Below are 23,831 nucleotides of genomic sequence, written 5' to 3'. Positions count from 1 at the left end.
AAGCCAGGATCAGAAATAATGATTGAGAAGTACAGACAGGACCGTAAAAGAGTGACTGAGAAACAAAATACTGAACATAAACTATGTAAAAGTTGGAGAAGATCAGAGAAAAACATACAATAGCCTAGAAAAGTTATTGCAGAGAAGGTATACAAGTACTATGTTACCTGTGACCAAAATGAAAATGACTATGAAATTTATGGTATTACAGACTAAGGAAAAGTACAGTAAAGATCAGACAATTATATTAAAGGAGAGCCAGACATGGTAATAGATTAAATGCCAGTCTAAGTTAAATATTGGCTTAATAGAAGAGCGGGTCCAGAGTGCAACAGTGCAACTCAGGAAGGTGAAGGAGCACAAGACGGGTCTGAAGGAGTGCCAGTAATTTTAGCATACCCCTAATTTCTTCTCTTTTTGTGGTAGAATTCCACAGGACAAATTCTAGAAGAATATGCTATAAAAAACAATTTTATGAAACAGAAAGCAAAGAAGGAATTCAGATATAAATGTTAGCCTCTTACATGTTAAGAGAAGGAAGGGACAGCTTAAAAGGCAGGTTCATTTATAGCAGAAAAAAACAGCTGAGTAGAATATATAGCAAAAATAAATTCTACAAGTTAAGGAAAAACTGTGTCTCCAGAACACTGTGGCTTGATACTAAGGCAGTGGTTCTCAATCCTCAGGGTGCATTAGAATCTCGCAAAGCAAGGACTGACCGACTACAGCCAAACTTGGCCCACCATCTGTTTTTGTAAATGAAGTTTTACAATAAGAAAACCACTCCCATTTATTGATGTGTTATCTATGGTTATTTTTGCACTAAAACAGCAAAGTTGAGTAGCTGTTAAACCATGTGGCCCCCAAAGCCTAATATCCTTAGCTCTTGTCCTTTACACAGAAATCTGACCAAAGGCTCTATTAGACCATACTCATGCTGCTGATCCAAGGACTAAACCTTGACAATGACTGAATTAGGAATATCTGAAGATTATTCTCCAGCTAAAATAAAGAAACTGTCCTTAGGATGCAACGGTCTAAATGAGACCATAACAAGAGCCAATGCCTTAAGCCATTGGAGCACATAAAATGCATTCAAAAGATTATGGAAATTATAGACTGAATGGGAAATTCCAGAATCAACTAGAGCATGCAAGATGAGGTTGAAGAAACCGTTAAGAGCCACAGAAGTTACTTAACAAAGTGGTATGATCAGACTTGCTTTTTAAAAAAGATCACTCTAGCTGTGGTATGGATTTTAATGAAAAGACCAGTCAAGATGAAATAAACCAGGCAAGAAAAGAAATGATAAACCAAGTGAAAATTAAGGCAAGTGAATGGACTTAAGATTTATAGTTGAGACTGAAGGAATAGGAGTGAAGGAAGGATAAACACAACCCTCACGTTCCTGGTTTCAGCAACTGGATGATTACTTACTGAGATGAAAGAGATAGGAGAATGAATAGGTCTAAGAGATTATGTTTGGTTTTGGACTATTAAATCTGAGATGCAACTGGGAACTAACAGGAGCTCTCAAAGGCAACTGGACAGAAAATTCGGGCATACAGCAAAGGTCTGGGCTGGATAGTTTGATGTTAAGAAACTGAACTTTTCTATAAATCAGGCTTTTCATAGAAAGCAGTGAATTTAAGAGATCTAGTTGAAATGCTTGTGTACAGAGATGGGCAAATGCAGGTTTACAGCTGCAATACAAATAAATGCAATAATTAATAAATAATAAAAGACTAAACTGTGTTTTGCATACTTACAACTGTAAACCTCCTTTTGCCAACCCCTATATATATTTAAAATACTGGGTAGTAGCTGAAAGCATAGCAAAAACCCAAAATATTTAAAGAGAGTATGTTGGTTTTCTAATTTTCAAAATTACCTGACATATTTTCTCCCAAATTTCATCACATCCAGCTTTTTCTTGAAAGCTAAGGGCCAAATCATAATTTTCAGCTTCCGACCACACAATCAAAGTATCCTTGAGAGGAAAAAAAAAGAAGTCTGAATGATTAACATACATTATCAAAAACTACTTGAATGTGTAAGGCAAATGTATAAGCAACAAGAAATTGAGAACAGTATTCCATTTTTACTTTTTGAAACACTGATACTGATAATTACCTATGCCTTGTTACATGTCACTTTATCCAATCTATAAAATGAAAACTATTTTTCTTAAAGAATTTAACCAATATATGAGCACAACAAAATGAGCTTACAGTCTAAATGTACTAAAACATACAAAGTAAACATTATATCAATCCTATGCTTGCATATTGTTATATTTTATGCCCAAAGAGAAGGTCTGAGCATTTAATAACAACTAAGGCATGTTAGGAGAGGATGGGATTGAGAAACCTAGCTCCTTCTTCTGCTGTCAACATCAAGTATTTTTTACTTGGGGTACACAGGGCCCACGAAATCCTTCAAATTACTGGCTACATTTGTAATATGCGAGCATTTATCTAAACAGATTTTTTTTTAACTTTCACCAGTGCTGTGGTTCAAGAAGCAAGCTCCTACCACCCCTCTACTCCTATTCATTTCATTTTTTTAATGGTAGTAATTTAATAAACAGTTCAGTTTTTATTAAGATGTAATCTAGCAAAACACTACACTTACAATGTGGAGATCATTTTATATTCCCTGTAGCACAAAATAATGTGTCTTACAATATTTATAGGTTCTAGGTATCTTGTGAAACTTACTGCCAGTAAATAAACATACACACTCTTTCATAGCAATCAACCATTTTTTTAGAAGAGGGCCCAGCCCTGACCCGAGTGGCTGAGTGGATTGCGTGCTGGCCTGTGGAACAACGCGGTGCTGATTCCACTCCTGGTCAGGGCACATGCTTGCGTTGTGGGCCACGTCTGCGGTTGTTTTCTCCCACTCTTTCTCCCTCCCTTCCCCTTGCTCTAAAAATAAATAAAATCTTTAAAAACGGAAAAAGGGCCCTCTTATTGAGAGAGGCCTATGACATGTTGAATGGCACTCAGGAGCATTACATTTTTTAAAAGCCCAATATAACCGCTATCATGTAGCATTTTTTCAAACTAGTCCAAAGAGAAGAATAAGAGAAGTTATAGAGTTAGATGGATTTGAGTACAATATAGAGAAAAAAATAACTCAATCCAACTAATAAGTAACTGAAAGGAGCCAAAAAAAGGTGGGCTGAGGATCTATCAGGGTGCATAAAGTTCCTGGATTAGGTTACCTTTAAGGTACCTTCAAGGACCTATATTTTTACTATGGCAGTTTCTAATACTCTTCATTACCCAAGAAACCTCTTACTGGACACAAATGGATTTCATGTTTAAAAATGTCTGCTAAACTTGTAGATTAACTGTGTGGTCAAGTATATAACTGTCCATCATAAGACCAATATAATCTCTTACTGAACTAAAGTAATGCCAGCCACAAAAGGGAAGGAGGGAGGGAAGGAAAGAAATAGTAAGTAATGCCAGAAAGAAGTGTGTAAATGATCATTTGATCTGGGTGTGCAGCACTGCTATTAGTGAAAATCCATAATCTTACTCAGAATTTTTAAAGACCTCTTTTCAACTATATTCAAGGACTGCTAGTGATCACAGATGCCGGGTAGGCAATCTGTTCCACAGTGATGAATAGCTGTTCAGGCTCAAAATTATTTACATGGACATTGTAAGATCAACATGCCAGAAATTAGGTGGGTTATCTCCCTGAACCGCAGTATCTTCATTTTTAAAATGAGTATAATACATACTATTATTAAACATGGTAATAGTATAAGACCCATAGGAAAAAGCCCAAAATCACTATCACATTAGTAATAAGACAGATTTAATGTAACTGTAAGCAACTGCTCTGCTACAATGTATATTCAGAATCATTTGAAGGCTTGCATTAGGGCACAGCTAGACATCTCTTAATTATCCATTTGGCAAATTTGGAAGTTACAGAATTTTTATACCTTGCTCTTCAGTTTTCCTAGAAGAGCCTTATTTTCATCAAATGACTCTGCCTGTTTATCACCCAATGGCCTAAAGGTTAAAGCATGGATTTATGCATTCATTCTTAAAATACACCTGATCTTCTTACTAAACACTAAACTAAAATACACCTAATTTGTCTTCTTAGGATATGCTCTTATATTTTAGCTGACCAGAACCTCAAAACATGAATTTATATATTTAAGTATAAAATATCGAAGTCAAAATACTCTAGTCTCCAACCATTCCAGTCAAACCTAAAAATTTCCTTAACACTAAATGCAATAAAGCATTAAGTAGACCATTAAAATATCAGGAAAATATCACATTGTACCACTGTTTTTGGACAAATAAATCACCGTTAAATAAATTTAGGAGTTAAAATAAATTTTCCTAGGTACGCTCTGTGTGACTTCAAACAAGTCACAATCTTTAGGCATCGCCTAATGGGTAAAATAAAGATCCTTCTAGTAGTATTTTAGTGTCAATGATGAAGCAAAGCACTTTATAAAATGGTATATGAATGATAAAGTAATATATATATGTATGAATGTTGGTAATATTGTTTACTGTAAATTATCTTTGCACCTTCAGGGCAATGAGGAAACATACCAATTTCACTGACTTTGTAGAACAGTGTATGTATGAGTGCTGAATAAATAGTGTTTGATGATAGTGCTAGTAGGTACTAAGTGAGGGAAAGATTTACTTGCAAAAATCTTTCGTACATCAGAAAGGTACAAGAAAGAGCATACTCAAATTGAAAGTTGCCTTAAACACTGTAACATCATTATAAGACCTCTTCGGGCTATGTAAGAAATCAGACTCTTATCTACACTGTGTTGTTAAACAGGGATGTGAGTATTCCTTCTGCACTAGCATGCACAACAGCAAAGAAAGGAGCTTCTACTATTTAGCTGTGTTACTGGCTAATGATTACAACGGTGGTCTCTTAAAAAAAGAACTTTTGACAGACACGAGAAAACTGTTTTAGTTTTAATTTTCAATTACTAAGGCTCAGCTGCTAGACTATCTGGAACACAGGCTTTGCTTAACTCAAGTTTTTTAATTTAAAAGGACTGCTGTCCACACAAGAGAAATTGGTAGAAATCAACTTTTTGAAATTAGGCTGGCAAAATATGTTGTAATCTGTTTTTGAGTTTTTCATTGTAAGGAATCAGAGGGTAAATTTCCATTTAATCACCAAACTGAGAGGTATAGTAGGCAAAATAAAACACATCTTCAAATTTTTACCTGTTGTTTCTGGTATGCAGTGTTAGGATTTATTTTGGATTCTAAAAGTAGAGAGCCTAGGAAACAAAAAAAAAGACATTCCATTACATAATTGCAAAGCTGCAAAGTTATGTATTACATACACACATATTTCCTTTTCTGAAGGTGTGCTGCGCATACAACTTCACTTAAGGAAACTTCTTATAATATAGCAATCACCACACTTCTCCATCTTCAAATAATCAGTTTATTTCTCATTGTAAACTAATTTGCATATTCATAGATTTTCCCCCTTGGTAGCCTAGTAAGACTCATGATATGTGGAAAACAACTACCACTTTGTGACAAAGAGCAAACTTTAAGACTAAACTTATACCTCTCCCCTCATCCACAAATTCCTAGCTATACCCCAACACATTAATCTAAAGACAAGGTTCTGGCCCAAAATGCTTGAGAAGAAGCAGGTTTCTCTGCACCTGTCTCTCACCCTAAGCTTTCATTTCTTCTCATATAACAACAGCTGCTTTGCCCATTCCAAAAGAATGCTCTTAACATTTCCAGATTTAATTAGCTTGCTTTTATGTTAAAATTTGTTTAGTAACTTATGATACTGTCTCACGTTAGTGACTTACTGACCACGTATTGTACACTTCTATGTGCTCATAACAGTGCTAAGTGTTACACAATAAAATACCAGCATTTGCCAAGCTGTGATGACCTCATCTGCAAATACCCCAGGCACACGAACAGCCTCCCACTTGGCACTAATCCTCCCTCTATGTCTAGCACGGGTGAACTGCTTAACCCAAAATCTTTTCCTTTCTGTACTTAAGGTAACTAAACAACCTCCATATTTTTCCCACCTGTATCCCCAACACCCCATTTCTTAGGTCTCTTTTCTTTTTACTAATTTTAGCTGAAGTTCAGATAAATATTCTCACATTCCAGAGGAAATTCTGTTTAATCTTCTTCCTCTTGTTCTAACTTTTGCCAGGATAATCAAATAAATTTTCCACTGTCCCTTCAATTTTCTTTATGCACAATTACTGGATTTTTATTTTGGTAATTTTTAAGAAATGTCATAGTGATACACTCATAAGAAACAGCAGCAAGTGAATGAACTCAATGTCTACAGTCCTTAAAAGTATTAAGTCTCCAACTATCTTTGTAAATATTCTCATTGTTTTAACTACTAGAACAAAAATTTTATCCTATTATTTCCCAATGAAATCAGACTATGTCAAGTACATTATGCATCGAACTTTTTAAAGATGGGTCGTGGCATGTAATTACATTCAAAACATGGTTTCTATGAAAAAATACATTCTAAAAAAACCTACTTTGAAATATCATGTCCTCTAGTCCATCTCTAGGAAACTATAAGATAATAGAGTGAACAAAACAACTGGATTACTTTATAACATTTCAGAAGCACCAAGAAGTGTAGTGTCATAGAACCACACTAAGTAATATCTCTTTAAATGCTGAACTGCACAAAAGCACAACCTACCACTCCCCACCCCTCCAAAAATGATCAAAATTAAAAATTCCTGTGCTGCAAATAATACCATCAGGAATATGAAAAGACAAACCACAGAATGGGAGAAATTATTTGGAAATTACATATCTTCTAGGGGACTGGTAACTAGAACATACAACTTAGTAATAAAAAGATGACCTAATTTAAAAATGGGCAATGGATCTGAACAGACTCTCTCCAAAGAAGATAGACAAATTCACAATAAACATGGAAAGACGCTTAACATCATTAGTCATTAAGAAAATACAAATTAAAATCACAAATAAGATACCATTTCGCACAAGGTAGGATGCCTATAATAAAAAGGCAGACAATAACACGTGTTGACAGCCATGTGCAGAAATGGGAACCCTCATACATTTTTGCTTATAGGTACAAAAAAAGGCAACCAGTTTGTAAAAGTTCGGCAGTTCCTCAAAAAATTTGTTACCGCCCTGCCTGGTGTGGCTCAGTGGGTTGGGTGTCGTCCTGCAAACTGAAAGGTCACCAGTTGACTCCAAGTCAGAGTAGCGCCTGGGTTGTGGGCCACATCCCCCTGGCTAGGGGTATGCGAGAGGCAACTGAGATAGATGTTTATCCCTCATATCAATGTTTCTCTCCCTCTCTTTCTCCCTCCCTCCCTCTCTTTCTAAAAAAAAAAAAGTTACCAAAAATTCCACACCCAGGTATATACTCAAGAGATATTAAAACATATCCACACATATACAGGGGTGGGCAAAAGTTGGCTCACAGCTGTGATGTGAAAGAGTTTATTCTACTACTATTATTATAGTCTCCATATGAACTGTAAACCTACTTTTGCCCCACCTCGTACATGTACATGTACATGTACACATGTCCACGGCAGCATTATTCATAATAGCACAAAAGTGGATACAATCCAAATGTCCAAAGACTGATGAATAGATAAATAAAATGAAATACTATTCAGGTGTACAAAGAAATGAAGTTCAGATACATGCTATAACATGAATGAACCTTGAAAACTGGCAAAAGACCACATTATTACATGACTGCATTTTAATGAAATGTTCAGAGTAGGCAAATGTAAAGATCTATAGGTGTTGCTTAGGACTGGCAGGAACAGGGAGTGAATGGGTAGTGAATGGATAATAACTGCTAATGGGTACATGATTTCTTTTAGAGAAGACAAAATGTTCTAAAATTAGATTGAGGTAATAGCTGCATAACCCTGAGAATATACTATAAAAACACTGAATTACACACTTTGAATGGGAGAATTATATGGCATGTGAATGCTGTTTTAAAAAAGTTCAAGTGTAGGTCCTGGCCAGGTAGCTCAGTTGGTTAGAGCACAGTTCCGATACACGAAGGTTGAGGGTTCGATCCCTGGTCAATGCACATACAAGAATCAACCAATGAATGCATAAATAAATGGAACAACTAATTGATGACTGTGTCTTTCTCTCCATATCTCCCCTCCCCCACCTTCTTCTTTCTCTTAATAAAAAAAAGTTAAAAGTGTAAATACTCATAATGGCGCATCATCATATAGCAATGTTAATGAATGAACCAAACATGTATAAAAGCAACATACATGAATCTTACAAGCATGAGTGAAAGAAGCCTCAGACAAAAGTGTATACCATGTAATTCCATTCCTATAAAGTTCAAAAAAGGCAAAACTTAATCTATGGCATTAGAAGTTAGGTTGTGGTTTTATGGTATTAGCAAGCAGGTTGTGGGGAGAAAAAGGGAAGACAGTTACTAAAAGGAAGGAACAGGAACAGGCTTCCAGAGTCCTGGTTATTTTGTGAAAATTCACCAAGCTGAATACTTATATTGAGTTGGCCAAAAAGTTCGTTTAGTTTTTTTCCCATATGATGGCTCCAGTAGTGCTTAGTTGTCTTGAACTTCATTCAAAACAACTGTGTTAGGTTGCATTGTGACAGCTGTCATGTTGGCATGCGTTAAAAAAAAAACACATCAAAACTGGTGAATTTTTGTGCAGCCCATTTAATACTGAAGATGGAAAAAAATATGCAACATTTTTGGCTTATTACGCTTTATTATTTCAAGAAAGGTAAAAACACAACTGAAACGCAAAAAAAAAAAAAAAAAAAAGGTTTGTGCAGTGTATGGAGAAAGTGCTGTGACTGACTGAACAAGTCAGAAGTGCTCTGCAAAGCTTCATGCTGGAGCTTTCTTTCTGGATGATGCTCCACAGTCAGGTAGACCAGCTGAAGTTGACAGCCATCACATTGAGACATTAACTGAAAACAATCAACGCTATACCACTTGGGAGAGCCAGCCTACTCAAACTATCCAAATCATCAATAAAGTTATCGGTGTAAATGAAAAACGTCTTTTATTTTATGGAAAAAAACGCAACAGACATTTTAGCCAACCCAATAATTTGTGTACCTTTTTGACATACATATTGTATTTCAAAAGTTTGTTTTTTCCCCAAGTTTGAAAGAAGGGGTGAACAATACATAGCACAGGAAATTGGAGTTAGCTTTCAAGAAACATACAACACCTGACTGGGAACAGCTAAAACAAAACAAAACAAAAATGGCAGTGGTATAACTGTTTTTAAGTATTAGTCCATTTTCCATTTGCTTCAAAACTCGCTCTCAGTTGAGTTACAGGGTCAGGGTAATTACAAAGGAAAAAGCACATGCTGAAAATCTGAAGTGTTCCCTCCCAAAGCTCTGGCTAAAACAAGAATAAGCACATACTAGAGCTTCTGGTGATGGCAAGTATATGCTCTCTGGGGGGCCACTGAATATGTCAGGAGAAAGTATCTTTTCTGAAACCCGTTTCAGCCATACCCCATGGCTTTGGTCTAAAACCCAACTTGTAGAAGCCCATCTCCGGTCCCCAAATACCATGTTCCCTCAGCAATCGGAAGAGGTTGTAGAGGGTGGAACATGGCAAACAGCGTTTTAGTTTGGGGGTTAAGTAAGATAATAATGAAAAGACACATTTTTGGTCCAGCTATTAGGTTCCTCACCTTAATCTTCTGGTTTCTATTGGATCAAGTTATATGCATTTCTCCAGTCAACTGAAAAAGATCCAGCTGAGTGTTAACATGCATCAACCCAACCCTTCCCCCAACAAGTTTACCTGTATCAGTTGCTATAGCTACAGTACTGGGAACAATACTCCCATCCTAGTAATATGAGTATGGATGCAGATGTCCAGTTCAACTGTTGGTGAGAGGCATTCTTCATAGTAGCAGAGACAAAGAGAGAATTGAGGAAGATGATCCTTAGCAGACCGTAAGCAACATCAATGGAGGTAGAAAAGGTTCCCATTAAGGTGTACACATGCTTTTGAAAATGAGAAGGTCCAGTGTATCCTAATAACTGAAGCACACAGATAAAGCAGCCCTCCACTACAACGTATGTGAGAAACACATTCATTCTCTGGAATGGAACAGATGTCCTGGAGAGGACTTCACTCTCACCCTCCCAGTGCCTCCTCCTCCTACCATCTGAGACAGACACTGTCAACAGACCAGAGAAAGACAAGCCCGCACAGCAAATTCCAATATTAAGACTTGAGAAAGGACTTCCCACTTCCAACATGAACGTTTGGGAAATATGGAGACACAAAAATCAACAGAGTGATCAAGCTGAAGAGAATGTATCAATACATGTAATTAAATTTGTCACTGTAGAATCTATCATTCAGACCACGAGCACATCAACCGTCCTCAGGTGAACTAAAGAGTATGTCTGCACAGCAAGTGCTTGCTGGAGTCCCTTCCAAAGTAGTTCTGACAGATCTCCTAGTCACTGTTTGCACACACACTTCTTTAAATAAAAAAAGGGTCCATAATTCTCATTTACTATTACCAGAATTCAAAATCAACAAAACCTTTTCGGAGGGTCATTTGTCTTTATCTACCAAGCTTTTCAAAACATACCACTCTTTAGTGCAAAATTCTTCTTTCAGGAAATTATCTTACATCCTCATATAGGTGCCAAGTATATGAATATATATGTCATTGACAGTGTTTATAATGGTAAAAAACTAGAAACAATCTCCATGCCAGCTGTCCTCAAAGTGTGGGGACATTAAGGGGTCTGGAAAATCAAAACTATATTCATATCACTAAAGGTGGTATGCAATTTTCACTCTCATTTTTCTGTGTCCATACTGTGATATTACAACAGGCTGAATGCACATAAGAATCCTCCTTTAAAAAAATTAGGCCAAGCATTAAAGAGATTTGTAAAACTGTAAAATAATGACACTTCTCACTAAATCTATTGTTTCCGGAAAGCTTTTTAAAGCATTACTTTTAATTTCTAATATGGTAAATATCAATAGATACAACCCGCAAAAACAAAAGATTTTGGGCATCCTCAATTTTAAGAATATAAAGGTATTCTGGGAAAAAGGTTTGAGAAATGCCACGCACCAATGCACTCTGTGAATTAAATATACAGTGGGCTACCACTCTACTTTCAGATGAAATAGATCTGTGTATCCTGACACAAACAGATGCCCCAAATATACTGACAAAAAGGAGGTCTATACACTCAGAAAATGGGGGAACAATAGTAGAGGAGGGGAAATGCCCCCTCAGAACATCACCAAGACAACTGCAGATAGAAGCAGCCATACACTGACAGCCAGAAAAAGTGACAATAGTACAAGTATAAATAATAAGGTCATTAAAAATGTTTACTCTCTGCTTCATGACATCTTCGTTCCTACTGTAAAATGAAATGTGAGAGCTTTTCTTTCTGTTTTTTCAATCCTGTTGCCAACCCCCAACACACCCGGTCAAAACAAACACCTCCCAGGAAGAGGGTGAAAGATAGTTGGTAGTGCAGACTGAAGTACCATTACAAAAGAGTTCAAATCGGCCTGAATGCAGCCAGCAAACAGTCTGATTCCTAGCCTAACAAACATATCTATACACTCATGCAAGTATTTTTAAATGAAAAGATTTTACATTTTTTAAAAAATCTAGATTTCTGACTAGGTGCAGGAAAAAACTACAAAACACAAAACTAAACTATCCAATCAAAGAATCAATACACCAGGACATATGGTTAGAGAAATACCACCTCATAGGGTTGCTGTATTAACTGAATATTTGTATGAAAGTCCCTATCCCAGTATCTACTACATAATTAGCACTCGATACTTGTTTTTTTAGGGCATGAACAGAGTATCATTTCACTGGCATCACTGTACTGTTGAATAGTGGAAACATTAGTATTGATGATGATCATCCAGAAACACATTACAAGTGAAAGGTTATCCAACACACATCCATTACATTATTTAAGAAAAACATTTTAGCATGTATTTAGGAAACATTACATGAAAACTGTTGAGAGCTTTAATCTCTGGTATAGTCTTAGTTCGCTGGAAAATTCATTTATTTAGAAGATATCATTTCCTTTCACTGGGGAAATGAACTATTCTAGAGTTTCTGTAACTTCTGTAGTTCTATTTTCAATATTAACCAACAACCAACGAATCTGATTCAGATAGAATGGGTGTATCTGGTTTAGGGTTAAGAAACTTAGGTCCCGGCCTTAGTTTTGACTCGGACTTAGTTTAGAATCTTAGTTTAGATTCAGATAAACACGTAAGGATTTCAGAATGAATAGCTACAGCTCTGTCACTCCTGAGTAAGCAGTTCAACTTCTAGGCTTCTCCAGTAATCGTTCGTATTAATGCCCAAAGCTAAGGAAAGGGACTTGGGTATTAAGAAGAAAACACCATCGAAAATGAGTTAAAGGAAGTCCAAAAATCTCATCCAGATAGGAGACTAGGATATGCTTTATAACTACAGCAGGTCTGTGTTTCAAGTCCCTCTCTCCTGATTTTTGTGGCCCACAGGTTACACATGGCATTTAAAAACTGAAATGAAGGTCTAAGGGGGAAAAAACCAAGTGGTAACATTACATTAAAAGGTTCCACACCTGTGTCAAGTCTTCACTACACTCAGTTATCACATGCAACAGATGACCCTAAGCCTATCAATTTTCTACAAAGTAGGTCTACACAAGAAAAAAATGTTTAAATCAACATTTCAAGTGAGGTATCTCTCCCAGTACTGATACTAAGCTCTTCTTGGTAGCTAAATCTGGAATGCTTCCTGTATGAGAGATTCTATTCTACTTACTGATTTGTAAGAATAGCAGTAAAAAATGCTGATGCTTTCTCTGCAGCTCTCTCACCACAGCAGCCAAAACAAAACAAAAAAGACTTTCCCACCCAAAGTGGTCTGACCTCCTTTTCTAATTATAGTAGAGGTAGAGGCATCCAAGTTCTACCAAGAGGCAGAAGCACAGGGCTGCAGTTTTTACCATTAGATAGGAGTGCTACCTTGACCACACCATCCCCTCTCCTCATTTTCTTCACGCCTCAGTGAGAATCTGACCTTTCCAATTCTGAAACAGTCTAGTCAGATAAGTTAAAACTATTTTGAAATGTACAAACTACTTTATAAAATTTAAGGCAAAAACCAAATAAAAGAACCCTATCATTGATGCTTGGCATGTAATCCAGAGCAGAGAGCATGGATTATGATTTCTTGTTCAAAGATATCCTTCAGTATGTAGAGAAATTTCAATTTCTTTCTCAATTCTAAAGCTGGCAGGTGGAGCTGGTAAAGACCATAATGGAGAAAAGTAGAACAATCTGAACATAAAATGAGAGGGGCAAGTAAGGGATGATGTTATCCTCACTTTGGGAAGTTAACAGATATAGTGCAAATTGAAAGAAAACTACTAAGTAATCTTTATCGGAAAAGGAGCTTTGCAGGTACAGAGCTACAATACATGAGAAATGAGGTAACCTAGCTTGCTAAAGAGAAAAATACATGCTCCTATAACACACCTTGCCAATGTGAACCTATTCCTATTAAGTAACGATGCAACCCAGAAAACGGGCTCAGTGGCTTCGTGGGACATCTATCACCTCCAAGGCAAAATGCACTACAGATCTGCCAAGCCCCTCCGCTTCAGGGGGGAAGAGCATGCTCACCCCGTCAGATGTGCTCTGTAACAGGGACGCCACACTTACCTCCACCGAGAAACTGCATTCCTCCTTTTCAGGTAAATGTGTAAGCTCCTCTAACAAGATAAATTACCCGTTTTATAGAAAATCAGAAATACTTTCTATTTTGCTCAACACAATAAAAAGAAAATTCTCAATTATCCTATAATGGAGAATTAGGAAAGCACACAATGATAGGTAACCCAAACTACTAAATCAATACTGAAACTCCCGTATGTGGCCTGGAGATAAAATATAATTTTAAATATCTTTAGTCAAAAAGTTGTTTTTATTTTCTTTGAGATAAGCACTGAGTCTAAGCATAAAGCAGCAAATAAATGCAAGTAGACAATACGGGAATTTAAGACACACTGTCAACACAGTTAATAAAATAACTGGTAAGACTAGTTTCAAGCCACAGACTAGATATCTCACTCAAACCCAGTTTGAACACTGACCTTGCTTCCTAACCAAGCTGTTATTTAGCCTCTCTGAACCTCAGTTTCCCCATCTGTAAAATAAAGCTAATAAAAGGTCCTATGCCAGAGGATACAGATAGAGAGTCTCTGGCACACAGTAGGCACTCAAAATTTTTTCATTATTCTATTTGCAGTTTCTTGTTAGAAAAAACACTACTCATCTAACTGAAGGTTATTTACAATACTTTACAAGTATTTTAGAATTTTCTAAGTCTACTCTTTGGACTTAAGTTTTCCTTTCAATGTAAATTTAACAAGGGCACATAAGTTAACTTATTTCATCTCTTTCCCTATTAGACAAAAATTAAATCCAATTTCTTTCAGCCATTTAACCTGTTTTATTGCAGGGCCTCAAACCTTCCAAAGGGAGGGAGGAGAGGTTAGGGGCTATTTCTAAAATGGTGAAAATAAAAACAGGAAAAGAAAAAAAATAATCCTGTATAATCATGTTGAAGAGTATGATTCCCTATGACAGTATGACACTGAGACTTAATGCTTAAAAATACTTTAAACAAAAGACTTTGTATGAGTCTGATTAAACACATGATGAGGTTTTATCTTAAAATTACCAGATCTCAAAGACTTGCTGTCAAACCCACACGCGCTTTCATCTCAAAAGTTAACTGAACCTACAAAGCTCATGCTTTCCATCTTAGTATGTAAAAAGTTTTCCAAGCCTCCCAAGATGTAGAGGTTAGAGTAGTTGATTACTCTGTAATAGTCATATATAAAACACACTAATACTTGACATTCAAATTTGTATTTTAACAGGCCTCAGAAAAATATACCTGATGCATTCAAAATTCTTTAAATGTTTCTGAAAAGAAAGAATTTTTCTCCAGGTTTAACTTCTTTTGGGTAGCCAATCTTAAGATAACTTGTTGGCAACATACTCCAAATTACTGTTTTTCAATTCAAATTGAAAACCAGTGTTCCTAGAGAGTCCAATTAAAATTCTTTGAAATGAGTTTGTAATAATTCAGATACAGAGCAACTACAATCATAATAAACTGAAACAGCTAACCGTAAAATTATAGACGAACTAAAGCAAGTTCTCAAATTCAAGAAAAACAATTTGAAAACAGTTTGACCTGACATGATTGTTTTCTTTAAGTGAAATTCACTGTATGCCACAGAGGGAAGAGGGAATCACAAAAGAGGGTTTAAGTCTTTAAAAATGTGAAACATTTATTTTTTAACAAATTGGTCTTTGAACGTTGAGGGCCGTTTCCAAACGCCTGAAGCGCAGGCACCAGGGCAGATTCGATGGGTTTTAAAGATCACCTGCCAACTCTTCCCCACCTGTTAACCAAATAGTGAATGTACTCTTAAGCAATCAAAGAAGCTGGCATTAAATGATTCCAAACTTGCAAGACGTTTACACAGTGAAATTACACACAAAATTCTGCATTACTTTCGAACAAGAAAACAAACACTGGGGAACACAGATCTAATCTTCTCACAGCAAAGGGGCATTTTTTTTTCTCTGCTGAGTGTTAAATTGCCAAACCCATGAACCAGTGTTGCCAAGCTGCAACAGGATCAAAAAGATGCAGCAGAAGTGTTTAAAAAAAGAAAAAAAATTGCACAGCAAAATGTTTTCCAAAGACTGAAAACAGCTGAGAACTTTCTTACCTCCGAAAAAAGTTTCACGGTTGCTTTACAGATGGGTGCACTAAGGAGGCAGATCGGATTAATCAGTGCCTTTCTCAAGGTCACCGTAGCGCGAAAGAACGGCACAGTCCGGACAACGATCCCAAGTCCCCGGCCTCTCCACACGCCCGGGCGGCACAGCCCAAACGTGCCAGGCCCCGCTCGTACCCCCAAGCGCCACTAGACACTCGGAAAGAAAACATCTCGAGCGCTCTCCGAGCAGCTCCGGGGGGACTGGGGTGCTGGTGGCCCGCCCTCCCCCGAGGCGGCAGTCGCCCCCTCCGGCCACGTATTAAGAGGACCGCTGGCCCCAAAGAACCAGGGAGGTGGCCCAGGGTTGTGGGAGGCGAGGGTCCCGCCGTGAAGAGGGGCTCACTTACCGTCGCTCTCGGCCCTGACAAGCAGGGACATGCCCTTCAGCCGCTCCACGTAGCCGGACGACACATGCCCGGTACCCCGGTCATCCCACTGCCGGTCCTCGTTGAGCGTGTAAACCTTCACCCGCCGCCGGGTGTCGGTCATCGTGCCGCCCAGGGGCCGGGACAGAGGCCCCGCCGGAGTCGCCCAGGAAGGGGGTCCGGGGTAGGCGGGAGCCGAGGCGGGAAGACGCCCGCAAGACGACGGTTCCCCGACTTCACTGCCACCGCTGGCCGCCGCGGGGCCGTGCTGCCGCCCGCATGGCCCGTTCCCGGGCCCGAAATCTGGGCCCTCGCTTTTTCTCGCCTCCGGTACCTCGGCGCTATTGTCCAGGCCCGGCAAGCCCGGCAGCCCCGAGGGGGGCGCGCAGCGCTTCGCAGCCTCCTGCCCAGCCGCTATAGAAAGTCGGGGCGCCGGTCACTGCCCTGCTCCCGCCTCCACCATGATGTCCGTAAAGCCGCTTCCCGCGCCGCCGCCGCCTTCTCAGGCCGCCGCCGCCATGTTTTCCTTCCTTATACCTGGCCCTGCCACCGCAGCCGGTAGCTCTGCTCCGCTCGCCTGCTTCAAATGTCCGACGCCGACGGGCGCCTGCTCCTGCGGCAGGCGCCTCCACTGCGCGGGAGACTCCGAGAGCCCCCAGACGCCGAGCGCTCCAGGCCTATTGGAAATCTCTTTCCTCCGCCGCTGCCACCGCCTCTTCCGTCTTCCTCACGGAGCCAAAGCCGCCGCCATCTTGGTTCGCCCCTCAATAGCGGCGCGCGGGGCCACCCAGGCAGCAGCTGCAGGGGCGGCCCGCTGACCCCACCATTTAAAGAGACAGGAGCGAGGCCGGGAGCCTCCCTGCGTCGAAGACCTCGGACGGAAGCGGGAGGCGGGCGCCGAGTTGCTGAGTTGCCGAGGTGGCGGGAGCACTGAGTGCGGAGGAGGGGGAACGCTGGTCGCGCCGGTGACGGCCGGGGCTCCCTCGCGCTCCCTGCACGCACCGTCGTGCGAGCACGGCACGGCGTGTGCGTGCGTCGCGCCCTGTGTTCGTCATCAGCCCCGCTCGGGGATTCGGCAAGGGCGCGGGACCCGCCTCCGGCAGCGAGAGTGAGTCTATTTTCTCTGCCCAGCGGAGCGCTGGGTGTATTAAGGTCTTCAGTCGGACTGCTGCGGTCTCGTGTGGATCCTTGACCACCCGCAGAGCCACTTCGGCCTGGGTCTTTTCCGTGGCGCGCCTGTCTCCACGACTCTCTTTTCCGGGCGCCTTTTGGGGCTGGGTTCGGAATCTGAGCTCGGAGTTGTGGCGGTTTTCCTTTGGGAGGAAACCTTCCGGGAAAGGCCACAGGTTTTGGCAGAGTGGCCAGCCTTTTCCCTTGGGAGCTGCAATGGTGTGGCGAGTCTACAGACTTGGGACAGTTTGCATTTTCTGAACCTGAGGTCAAGCCCGGAAAGTGACAAGTCTGAAACCTCACCTTGCAATTCAGCTGCTACATCCATTTCTTTATCCTGTATCAGAACAACTGTTCTAGCCCTCCATGCTGCAAAAAAGAAAAACAAAAAACTTGAGGGGCATACAAAAACACACGATACTATATGATCAGGATGAGTAATTCTCAACTTGTTTGTTTCTAAAGATGTATTTTTTTAGATAGGGGGAGGGAGAAAGAGAGGGAGAGAAACATCGATGTGCCAGAGAAGTATCTACCGGTTGGCTGCCTCTCCCACGCCCTCCACCGGGCACCTGGCCCACAACCGGGGGAAGTGCCCTGACCAGGACTGGAAGGAACCGTCAATCTTGGGGTTCCCCAGGCCGGCTCTCAGTTCACTGAGCCACACCAGCCGGGGCTCAACGTTACATGTTAAATCCAGCCACTCCTCCGTTTCTATTTGCCAGGCCTTCTAGGTCATTGCTGTCCACTAGAAAGAGTAAGTGGTATATGTAATTTTAAATCTTACAATAATCACTTCTTTTAAAAAAGTATGAGGAAACTGCTGAATTATTTTAATAATGTATTTTCTTGAATGCAATCTCTTCTAAATATTAATAAAATCTTAATAAGATGTTTTCCTTCCTTTCTTCCCTTCCTTTCTGAAAATTTCAATAAGAGTTTACATGAGCCAAACTAAAGACATCCCAGGGAACAAGATCTCAAATACTCCTCTAAATTTCCTCTGCCCCCCGTCCCCGCTGTCTTTGGTACTAACTTTAAAATGCAATGTGTGTTTTATCCTTAGTATAAGTTTCAATTTGGATGCTAAATATTCAATGGTAATACCTGACCTGTATTTAGATTTCATTAAATTTGCCACCGAAAAAGATTCACATACTCAAGCTATTTCCAGCGTATTTAAAGTGCTTTTAAAAATGAATCAACTATCAATTTTTTAGTGTAAAATTTAATTGAAATTAAGTAAAGTTTAAAATTCAGTTCCTACAGCCGCATTTCAAGTGCTCAGCAACGACACATGGCTATGTCTACATTTACGGCAGGTTCAGGTGTTTTAACACTGCCAGGAATTTCATATCAAACTTGCAATGTAGTTTGTTATAAACTCATCTATTCAGAAAGAGGCCTGATGACATTACCAGAGCTGAGTGGTTTCCCAGGATGTAGGAGTGTCCGCCTTGAAATTAGGAAACACAAAGATGTGCTGGAAAAGGCAGCCTGAGAGTTCCATCATTTACAAACAAAACTGGAAAATTATATTTAAAACGCCCCCAAAACCAAGCAATTTTTTTTTTATAGAAAGTGCAATATAGAAAGTATTACAGTGCAATAATTTCAAGCCTCGGGTCATAGCAGTGATTTTTGTCCACTTGGGCACAGTAAGAAACCATTAAATTTACTCATTGCTTACTTGATCACCAAACCAAACATAAAATAATTTGTGGGGGGGGGAAGTCATGCATTTTTTAATAATACACTTTTAGGAAAAATTAAATAGGGATTTTTATTTAAAGTTACATGTATGTTACAAGGAATATTAACAATTATGTCTGCTGAATAATATAATCTGAAATAACAATTGTGTCGTATCAGTTCAGGTCCAACCAGAGAAACAGCGAGTAGGAAGTGTCTATGGAGAAAGAAATTTTGAGGAATTGCTTAAATGATAGTGGGGTATGGCTAGGCAAGCCTGAAGTACATAGGGCAAGTCAGCAGCAGGCTGGAAACTCTTGTGCAGGAGCTGACCCTGCAGTCCATGGACAGCTTTCACTTCCACAGAGAAACCTCAGTGTTGGCCTACTGAATGGATGAAGCCCACCCGGATTACTGAGAATATTCTACTTAATATCACACCTACAAGATGCTCTCACAGCAACACCTAGATTACTGTTTGATGGACACAAAATTATCACAATAGTAAATAAGTACTTGATTTAATCACTTAGTCATATGGCAGGCACAAATGGTGATAAAATTTAAGAAAATTCCTAATGGAGTTCAATAAGGGAGGGTTGCAAGTCACAAAAGATTGAGATACATCATCAGTGGGTGTTGTATTTTGAGTCCAGGACCTTCCTCTTAGGAACAGTGTGATATTCACAAGTTTCTTAACCTCTCTGTGCCTGTTTCCTCATCTATAAGATAGGAATAGTAATATCTAAGATTGTAGGGATTAAAAAAGATACGAGTTTCTCCAACACTTTAACACGAAACTTTTCCCTGGAACTCTTGTGTCTTCACCTCTATGCACAACATCAACTTGTAAAACGTGCAGTGGGGTCCACTCATCACGCAGTATTCATACCTACTCTAAGTTACTTACCTTTATCCATTTGCATGTATCCTTTTATAGTATCTCCTGCTTTAGACAGAAAACCCTGGGAAGAGCAAGGACTAGAATGCTGGATTGCACACTGCCCAGCCCTGGAATGCACCAGCCACATGGATGACCTCCATGTTTGACAGAGAAGGTGATGGTATCTGTGTGGCGGGAAGTGCGTGACACCAAAGGATCTGAGCCCTAACTGTGGCTCAGCCACTAAACTAGTGGTCTAGTATAAGACACTTAGCCTCTTTGGGCCTCGGTTTTCTAATGCTGATGAGATGGCTGTTAAGGATGCGGCCAGCTTTCCAATTCCATAGCTGTGTGGCAGTGGTGGTAAGAACAATAGGCGTCATTCTGCCTCCATAAAGGCAGATGCCAGTGTGACTGTACATGAGCATTATTGTGATGTTTACAAGCATCGTATTACCATGTAATGAAATAGGTGAAAATCATTAAAAAACACTCAGCAGAAAAATGTGCCAGCAACCATCCATTTTTGTTCTAAACTATTTTTATAAGGGATGTAAATAGTTAATTTGGTGTGTCATACCTGGGGAAAAATTACATTTTCTCTCATTCTACCCTTAATAATGAATGTTATCATGAACAAATCAGAAATTGAAGATAATTTTAGGTAAAAGCTGGAACAACAACAAACTTTTACCAGCTTAAAACTCAGTGCCATTTTTTAATTCATTTCTTCAAATATAAAAACACTTTCATGAAATGCTGACTGGCAACTCTTCATGTGTTAACAATAAGCAAAACAAGTGGCAAATGCATTTACAAAGAACAAATTGAATTGAAAGAAAATTCCATAAGTCTGTCATTCAGTTAGCATGCTTGGGAATTATTTAAGATACTTCTAGGGAATGGAAATCATAATTGAAATTACAATGATTTGTTCTTTGTTCTTTTCATTGTGCAGATTGTTACCCAAAAAAAATTTTTAAAGAAAGAGGAAGGTAGTTTGTTCTTTTTCTTGAATAGCTTTTTATATAGATTCCATATGTTTGTCATTCCTTTTCATCAAAAATTTGGTACAATACAAGCCATCCTAAAAGTACAGTGGTACAGTAGTAGTGTGATAAGCATTCCTGCTGGAAACCCAACTGGTACCTCATTGATGTAGATCTGTAATAAAAGGAGCGAAAGTCTGTGATACTGATTTATTTCTATTAATTAACCAAGAGCTCTATTCATGTTGAACTGTCATAATACTTATGTAACCCTAGTCTTATAAATAGTCATTTGTGCTGTACCACAGTGAATGATAATATATATAAGCAAGATAAATAGCAATCATTATTTTACTAAATGTATGTTAAAAAGAACAGGTGGGTAGCTTAAATATTTGGGTAATTACTTAAATGCTTCTCCTTCACTCCAAACCAGGGAATGGCCTGCTGTTAGAATTATGTATTTTTTAAATATGTATCCCTGTATACAGTGATACACAGGTACATCCTAGAAACTCTTGAGCAATCTCATTTTACCTAAAGGTCACAACCAGCATTCACCTTCATGATTCATTACTTGCCCCTTGAATTTTACACTGCAGGCCTGTTGACTGCTTCTAGTTTCCCAAACATCAGTTTGTGCTTTGCGTCTCCACGCTTTGCACCTCTCTCTAGATAGAATGTCCTTTCCGTCTCGTTTCCTTTAAAACCCTAGGAAGGCATCACCTACTCTGTCAGACCTTCTCAGATGGCTCCCATCTCAGACAATTGTCGTCATCCCCTCTGTTATAACACTTCTGTGTCCTTTCACTACTTATATTATCACTATACTATTCATGACTTATACTCGACTCTATTTACATGCATAGTTCTATAAGCTGGCGAAGCTCCTTGAAGGCAGGACTTTCTGTTACTCTTCTGTATAGTCAAAGTCAAGTACATTGCCTGGAATTCGGTTAGTGTTTAGTAGATATTTGTTGAACTAAATGCTAAACTGCTTAATTAAGAATTGACCTAGGCCTAGCCAGTGGGGCTCAGTTTGTTGGAGCACCATTGCGTACACCAAAAGGCTGGGGGTTCAATTCCCAGTCAGGGCACATACCTAGGTTGCAGGTTCAACCCCCAGTGCAGGTGCATATGGGAGGCAACCAACTGATGTTTCTCTTTCTTCTCTCTCCCCCTCTCTCCCTCACCTCTTTCTTCCTCTCTCTTTCTCTCTCTAAAATTAATAAACATATTTATTAAATTTTTGAAAAAAGAAGTTGGCCTACTCATTGTTCATAGACTAGCTACAACAAAATATGTGTTATATACTGAGGCAAAAGTCATGCCGAGAGAGCACAGAAGATGTGATAAAAATGATGATTGTAGGGATCAGAGAAGAGTTTTGTAGAAGAGGCCACTTTGGGTGAGACTTGAGGAGTTTGATGTCAAGGGAAACGGGGACAGAGCATCTGAGACTACAGGATTATGAGAAAAAATCGCAAGCAGATATGAACATGTGTGTCAATTTAGGAAACTGCAAGCAGATTAGCGTAGCTCGAGAGTGCAAACTGAGAGAAGCAGTAAATTAGTCAGAAAAAGGGAGTTTGGGGCGCAGTTGTGAAATCCTGAAATCTCATTCTAAAGTGTTTGGATATTATTCTGAAAATGAATGAGAGATGGTCAGGGGACCCCCCAAACCTGAATTGTGTTCAGCTTCATGCCTTCAGTGTCCAGATGACAGGGCTTCTCGTTTTCAGGGGGTGCTTTGTGGTGGGTAATTTTTTCAGATGATTGACAGAGAGGAAATAATATAAGTATATTCTGCATGTGAAAATGCATCCATGCATTCCTTATTCTCAATTTCTTTTTCCACATGCTAATAACCAAAGAAGGTAGGATAGGTGGTCGGGGGCGGTGATGTCAACATGAAAGTATCCAACTTATTTCTTTCGCTATATTTAAATCAGAAATAAAATGTTTAGTTGTGACTTAGTTTTCATCATTCCAAATGCTCTAATTTTGTATTTGAGAGTTATATGTTTATACTTCAATAATGCAAAAATTCTGTACTTTACCCCCGGCCACAGTGGTTAGGTGGTCCTTGACAGGAGTCAGGCCAGTCCAAACATTGCCTGGATTTTTCAGACTATCACTGGGTGAGAAATGTTCTTACCTCTTAAACAGCATAGTTAGAAGGGTGTGGTATGGGGCTGCCTACAGTGTGGGGAATGCCACGTGAACCTGCCCCATGCCCGTGAATGCGTGACTCAGAAGTGCAAGGGAATTAACACTCCATTGGGTCGATTTAGACTAAGCGACATGGAAACCAATGGACGGATGCTTCCCTTTTATCCTGTGGGCTAATGGTCCTGTGGGGTCAAGCAGTCATCCACCCACGGCGGTGGCCATGTTTGCTATCACCTCCCCGTATTGGCTTCTCCTTCTCTGCCCAGGACCCCTCCTCCTTTCTTTTCTCCGTGGACTCACTCTCCCCAACAAAATACTCTTTCTCAAGTCTCTGCCTCAGGTTTTGCTTTTTCTGATACCTGAGCTAAGATACCTCAGCTTCAACAATGCTCTGATTCTCTCCTTTCACACATGCGTCCTGCGAGCCCTGGCTCCCAGCTTTCCTCCAGCCTGCGGAGAGCCTGCGGGAGCGACGCTGACCTTTAATTCCCTCTCAGAGGAACTGCTCCCACGGAGACACAGAGGGAAGGACAGGCCTGTGCTCATTCTTACTCATCTCGCTAGTTTTTCCTGTGATCAGCTTCACTTCAAAATAATTTTGTAAATAAAAGTCAGGCTTCACTATGCAAAAATGTCAAGGCCAACT

General features: G+C 39.6%; 1 protein-coding gene across 2 annotated transcripts in view; it reads right to left on the bottom strand.

The window, feature by feature from the left end:
- The window catches only part of PPP4R3A (protein phosphatase 4 regulatory subunit 3A), a 37,422-nt gene extending 20,139 nt beyond the window's left edge, over nt 1–17,283 (bottom strand). For both annotated transcript variants that reach the window (XM_054567136.1, XM_054567137.1), the window contains exons 1-3: nt 16,262–17,283; nt 5,238–5,293; nt 1,892–1,990 (exon numbers count right to left, since the gene is read on the bottom strand). In XM_054567136.1, the coding sequence (XP_054423111.1) occupies nt 1,892–1,990; nt 5,238–5,293; nt 16,262–16,403 (297 nt within the window). In that variant the 5' untranslated portion in view covers nt 16,404–17,283. The remainder of the gene's footprint in view (nt 1–1,891; nt 1,991–5,237; nt 5,294–16,261) is intronic.
- Nucleotides 17,284–23,831: the final 6,548 nt, after the last annotated feature.

The sequence above is a fragment of the Pteronotus mesoamericanus genome, unplaced genomic scaffold (assembly GCF_021234165.1).
Source record: "Pteronotus mesoamericanus isolate MK-2021 breed Mesoamerican mustached bat unplaced genomic scaffold, CSHL_Meso_final contig_182, whole genome shotgun sequence".
Classification (NCBI taxonomy): domain Eukaryota; kingdom Metazoa; phylum Chordata; class Mammalia; order Chiroptera; family Mormoopidae; genus Pteronotus; species Pteronotus mesoamericanus.
The sequence above is the reverse complement of the archived record's forward strand: the minus strand, read 5'-3'. Positions and strand labels throughout refer to the sequence as shown.